The sequence below is a fragment of the Vulpes lagopus genome, chromosome 20 (genome assembly GCF_018345385.1).
Source record: "Vulpes lagopus strain Blue_001 chromosome 20, ASM1834538v1, whole genome shotgun sequence".
In the NCBI taxonomy this organism is placed as follows: Eukaryota; Metazoa; Chordata; class Mammalia; order Carnivora; family Canidae; genus Vulpes; species Vulpes lagopus.
In genome coordinates this window covers 3,703,639-3,709,638 of record NC_054843.1, presented here as the reverse complement: position 1 = coordinate 3,709,638, position 6,000 = coordinate 3,703,639, and the positions used below count along the sequence as shown (strand labels likewise).

The 6,000-nt window shown below is 54.0% G+C and overlaps 1 protein-coding gene across 3 annotated transcripts in view; it reads right to left on the bottom strand.

Moving 5' to 3' along the window:
* Positions 1-227: 227 nt before the first annotated feature.
* PRDM15 (PR/SET domain 15) overlaps positions 228-6,000 on the bottom strand; it is a 65,004-nt gene continuing 59,231 nt past the window's right edge. For all 3 annotated transcript variants that reach the window (XM_041735207.1, XM_041735209.1, XM_041735208.1), the window contains exons 23-24: positions 4,843-5,052; positions 228-3,741 (exon numbers count right to left, since the gene is read on the bottom strand). In XM_041735207.1, the coding sequence (XP_041591141.1) occupies positions 3,262-3,741; positions 4,843-5,052 (690 nt within the window). In that variant the 3' untranslated portion in view covers positions 228-3,261. The remainder of the gene's footprint in view (positions 3,742-4,842; positions 5,053-6,000) is intronic.

The window sequence follows — 6,000 nt, the reverse complement described above, 5'->3', positions numbered from 1 at the left end:
CGCACGTGCCCTCTTCGTTGCCTTCTTAAAAAACCCCTGTGAGAGCTCCTGATGCCTCAGTATCCCCGGGACCGTTTCAAACACCCCAAACACTGTATAGGGTGTGGGCTGGGGGCAGAAATCGAGATGCAGTTGGCCGCAGGAACCACCACCGTTCTCAAACTACGCCAAGCGCGTCAACTACGTGGGAACAGGTAGTTTGAGCAGAGGGGCCAGCAATTGAAAAACACAGGTCACCGCACCTTTTATTTGTCATTACACAAAACCGATGGGACACGAAATACACGCAACTTCTCAAAAACAGTCCTAGCGCCTTTCCAAATCCGACGGGAGGTCACCGATGAGCCGAGAAGCCAGGAGCTTCACGCCTTCGGACACCGTGGCTGGAAGGAACGCGAAGGTGCGTGGCTCTGCCTCCCACACCCAGAATTCTCCAAGGTGGGGTCCTCTCGGACCCAGTGAGGCGGCGCCGGGCACAGGGAACACGTCCCCCACGAGGTGCCCGTTTTGAGCGTGCAACTCCCGTCAAGCCGCTGCGGTCTGGGATCCAGCAAGATTCACGCCCCGAGCGGGGCACAGGACCACACAGCTGTACGAATCCACAGGTCACCACAGTTAAGTTCTTAGAGTAACCCACAGGGACCCCCGGGGCTCGGTGGCCACGATGGCTTGCTCTCATCTGCTCCTGTGAATACAGCCGCGCACCCGGGATCGGTTGGAGAATTAAACACTTCCCATCAGCACGCAGCGACGGCTGCGCAGAACCGTCTACAGCCGAGGACTCTCTTGGCTGAGCGGCACCTTTTTTTTTTTTTTTTTTCCTCTCTGGTCTCTCGTATGCAAATTCATAGCATCGGTTTTGAGACGCCACGGATCTGTTTTCACCTCCGACAGTGACCCTTAGTAAGACCAAGTGTGTCTACGGACAACTCAGGAGCGAGTCTGATTTTCGTTCCGAGGTTCTAACTGATTATTACAGGAAGGCTCATCCCACAGGTGTGTGTTGTGTGTGTGTGTGTGTGTGTGTGTGTGTGTGTGAATGAGCGCGGGGAGGGCACCAGGGCCACACAGCCTACACTGGGTCCTTTAAAAACATCTGCTGCATCCTTACTCCGGGCACAAAAACAACATCTTTAAAAAAATAAAACTGATTTAAAAGGCCTTTATTTCACAGGGAGGAGGAGTAAAGAGATAAAGGCTACGAGATGGTGAATCACGTTTGTATTTTCACTTGGTCGTTCATCCTTTATGTGCCGCAAAAGCAAAAAAAATAAAACAAAACAAAACCAAAAAAAAAAAAAACCCAAAAAAACAAACAAAAAACTGTGACTTTTTTTTTTTTTTTTTTAAATACGCTAGGAACCTTGGTGCTCTTGATCCCAGACTGTTTTATGTTTGGAAAACGAAGACAATATTTTAGAAAATATATTGCTCCTAGCCCAAGTTCATTTGATGAAACTATTGTGTATAAAGCAGTTAATTATATACATAAATAACATAAAAATAATTATCATAAATTAAAAAGTCGAATAAATCTCCCACTGTGAAGTCAGCTGCCGAGTGGCGGACGGGAAGGTGACTGAGCTGGGTCTGGAGACCCTCTCACAAAGGGCGCGTGCGAAGCATCTCGGTGGTTCTGAAGGCAAGCGTAGCCCTACCCTCAGAATCCTGCGACTCGGAATAAAGTGAAGTGCTGAGAAACTTTGCATTTTGCAGAACTAATCGTCCTTAGCTTCACTTCCCTCCCCGCCTGTTTATCCACCACTGACTCCTCGTCGTTCTTTCTTCAGCGCGGATCTCCCGAGTAACACAGGACGCGTGACAAAGAGTGATCGAGGCCAGAGTAAGGCAAACGTTATCATTGCAAGGTGGACGGCGCTACCGGGAGAGGAAACGCCGTGCCTCGGTTTCCCTGTCTGAGCAGCAGGTGGCGGGAGCCTGGCCCCCACCTCCGACAGGCGTGCAGGTGCGTGAAAGCGGGTGTCCCGGGGACACAGACGTGGCTCTTGCTTGGCACGTTCGTTCACGAAGGCCATTCACGCATCTCCTCGCGAACTAACCTCTTCTGCTTTCATTGCTGCCTGGCAGGCGGCGGCAGGGTCTCCGTTATTTCAGAAAAACCTGTAGTTTTTCCACCGTGAAGAGCCAAGCTCGTTCAACATTTTTTTTTTTTTTATACAACATTGGTCTTGAGACACATCAACCTTTGGAATTCAGTTGAAACAGAAAGAAAACGTGAATTTCTTCCCTGTTCTTCGGTGGGTTTGGCTGAGCCTCGGCGGTAATAAATATATTTGGCTGGCAGAGGGTCCCGAGACAGCCCTGCAGGAGCTGCCAGGAGGGACAGCCTGAGGCCGACGGGTCGCACACAGTGACGTGTCCCTTGCGCTCGGGCAGCCGTGTGCAGAGCTGCGCCCGGACCGTCATTCCTACAGTGCAAACGACTTTAGCATGTTAAAAATCAACAGGACGTGGCCACGACAGTCTTGAATACATAATACAGGCTTGGAATAAAGTTAAAAAAAAAAAAGAAGAAGAAAAAAGGAAAAAAAAAAAAGGAAACTGATACAAAAAATCGATCCTTGTGTTATGTTACAAAGAGGCCTTGGAGGCCCGAGTCAGGGACCCCTGGGACCCCCCACCCCTGCACCTGATGGAGGCTGATGGAGGCAGGAGGGTCATCCGTGGCCACAGGACGCCTTCTCACACGTCTTCGGCCCAAAGTCGTGGAACGCATTTGACTCGACTCAAACTTCCGAGAAGAAAATAAATGTGACTTTAACTTCTAACCGCTCACTCGCCAAGAACACCCAGAAGGGAGGAGAACGTGGAGTTTCCTCGCGGCGTGCCGCCCCGTGGGAATCCTGTTTCCGCGCAGTCACTACGCCCTGAAGGAAGCAGGCGAGTCCTCGACGTGCCTCCGGACAAGAGCGCTCACCTGTCTGCTCCCGCTTGTCCCGCGTCCCCACGCCCCGTGACCCCCAGACCGAGTTCTGCTGGGGTTGGCGGGGGCGGGGGGGGGGTGGCCAGGCGCAGGCTGAGCGGCTCACCGGTGCGGCCACCTGCCGGGGGTGACTCGAGGCACGCCGACAGACGACTGGCGGGGGATTCGGAGAGAATCCTGCAAAGCTAAGTCAACCTTACTTACGCTGCAATAACAATTTTTCTTTTTCCTCTGTTTGGTATCCAGCAAACAAATCTCAAAAATAAAAAAGCACCCAGCCGTCTGCAGGTCTCCCTCTGAGCTCTCGGCCCCGCGCCTCAGTAGCTGTACATCTGCTGCTGCTGCTCGGCCTGCACCTGCGGCGGGGGCGCCTGGGGAGGGGGCGCCTGCGGCTGGGGCGGCGGCAGGACGTCCGTCTGGGGCACCGCCCGCCACGTGAGCGGGTGCTGGTCCCCGAGCTGGTTCCCCAGGGGCGTGATCGAGTTGACCAGGGTGGTCAGGTTGATGAAGTGGGCCACGGACTGCGGGTTCGAGGCTTCCGGCTGCGGGTGGATCTGGATGTCGTTCTGGCGGTTGTGCAACATAGCCGAGCCACTGACGGTGTCAAAGGTCACGGTCAGGATGGAGTTGTCCAGCTGCAGCTGGCGTTCCGGGGTGGTCAGGTGGCCGACAGCCACGGGCTGGAGGTTGGTGAACTGAGTCCCGGCTGCGGTGGTGATAGGGGTCACGGTGATGTTGGTCAGGCCCACGGAGCTCGACGGAGTGGTCACATTTGGGTCGCCCAGGGTCACGACCACCTGCAAGAGTCACACACAGTGTAAGACGGTTACTAGTCTGCAAAGAGGCCCACGGCCGAACCCCCGGGGCAGCTTTGGACAGTCATCGAGCAGCGCAGACCCAACACCTGGCCCCGCCTCGCCCGAAGGAAGAGAGGCAAACACCTTTCGGTGAAGGATTAAACCAAGTGACTTCTGTCCCCAGGAAAATAATTTTAGTGAAAAAGGGCAGTAAGATGCAGGGTTACCCCGGCTAGAAAAAGACAAAGTACCAGTGAGGAGGACAGAGGTATGCTCCTCTCACACGCCTTCCTGCTGGCAAACAAAAACCCCAATTCTGAAGCTAAAAAGAACCCCCAGGGCACCTGGGTGGCTCAGTGGTTCAGCGTCTGCCTTCAGCTCAGGGCATGACCTCAGGGTCCTGGGATCGAGTCCCCCATCGGGCTCCCTGCAGGGAGCCTGCTTCTCTCTCTGCCTGTGTCTTTGCTTCTGTCTCTATGTCTCTGGTGGATAAATAAATAAAATCTTAAAAAAATAAATAAAATAAATAAATAAAAAGAGCAAGCCCCAAATCTGGGGCACCAGGAGCGAGGAAACACAGAATCAGCAGAGGAAACACAAAACTCCACGGAGAGGAATGCAGCCAAATAAATGCAGAAATGTCTGCTGTTATGCTTCACGTCTAAACCCCAGTGAGGTTCGTGAGCCTCAAAACCAAACGACGATGCCGAGCCAATCGGAAGCTTCTGTTAAAAGCAGCACACGGGCTGGCCACGTGCATCCCTGCCTCCGCCGACCCTCCCGGGACCTTACAGGGGGAGGCAGGTGCACCGGGCCCACTTCCACGATAAAGGGATGCACTTGGGCCATTTTTAATGTCCCAGTAACGACCCGATTCCCAAGCAGGTGGGGGCGGCTGGCCCTCACGTCCGCAACGGTCAAGCCGCTGCTCAGTGACACGTGTGACCTCTAGGTCCAAGCTAGGAAGTGCACAGTGACTGGGCTTATGGGAGAAATGCCTCCGTGTGCCGCCTGCCACCGCCGGGGCCCAGGCCAGCATGGGCGTGTTCCCAGGGGCACACGCAGGGTCCCCGCGCCCCAGAGCCAGCAGGGAGGGACAACCTGCTGGATGCTCTGCACCGCGGAGTCGGTTTCGTCCCCCACGCCGGACAGCACGGGCTCCTTCTCCGAGTACTCGCTGAACGGGGCCTCCTCGGGCACCGGGGCTCCCGCCGCCTCTGCCTCTGGCTTCTGCTTCCTCTTGTGGGCCCTCCTGGCAGCTTTCACGTGCTTCCCCTCGGCCAGGTCCTCCTGCTCCAGGCTCAGCTCAGGCTGTGGGAACAGAAGTTTCGGCAACGTCTGGGTCACCGGGCTGTGTCCCCATGGTGGTCCCGGCAGGGTCCCCGACACACCCCCAGGAAGCCAAGTGACCCTGGCGTGTCTGCTCGTTTGTGCTTCCAGGGACTGGGGCATGTTCTTGTTGGTTTCACTTTCTTTTAAAAAGCGAAGGGAAATTACACGTAAGTCGTGTTTTTTAAACCACGGCTCCAAGCGCTGTTTCAGATATAGAGGTGTGACCGTGCTTTTAGAGCGATCGATAGCGTGGCACGTTCCGCGTACAATAAAACGCCATTTTTATGAAGGCGTTGGCTTAAAGTTTCTTTAAAAAACTAAGTTCACGTGATCAAATTATTTTAGTTACAACAGTCTCATGCCAAGCTCTTACGGAAGCCATCTGGGACAGTTAGTTTTACGTGTCAGCGTGGCTGGACTACGGTACCCACGTGTCTGGTTGCCCAGCAAAGACGCTGCAGAGGTATTTTTTGGATGAGATTAACATATCAGGGGACTCCAAGCAGAGCAGATCACCCTCCATAATGCGGGTGGGCCTCATCCAATCAGTCGAGGGCCGTAAGAGGAAAGCCCGAGGTCCCTGAGGAAGGGGAATTCTGGTTCCCGACAGCCTTTGAACTCAAGCTGCAACATCAGCTCTCCCCTGGGCCTCCCGCCTTCCAGCCCCCACCGGAAGGTTTAGGATTACCAGCTGCCACCATCACGTAAACCAACTCCTAAAAATAAATCTAATTTTCTCTCTACGCAGACACGCGCACAACCCTACTGACTGTTTCTCCGGAGAACTTGAATGTACCATCTGTTCTCCAAAATGAGATACGTCAGTATTCAGAAAATGGAGGTTCTAGAAATGTTTGTTACAGAGACTAGGAGATATCCCGAGAGGCCCTGGGAGAGAAAACCAACCGAAAAACCCGAGTGAGATGC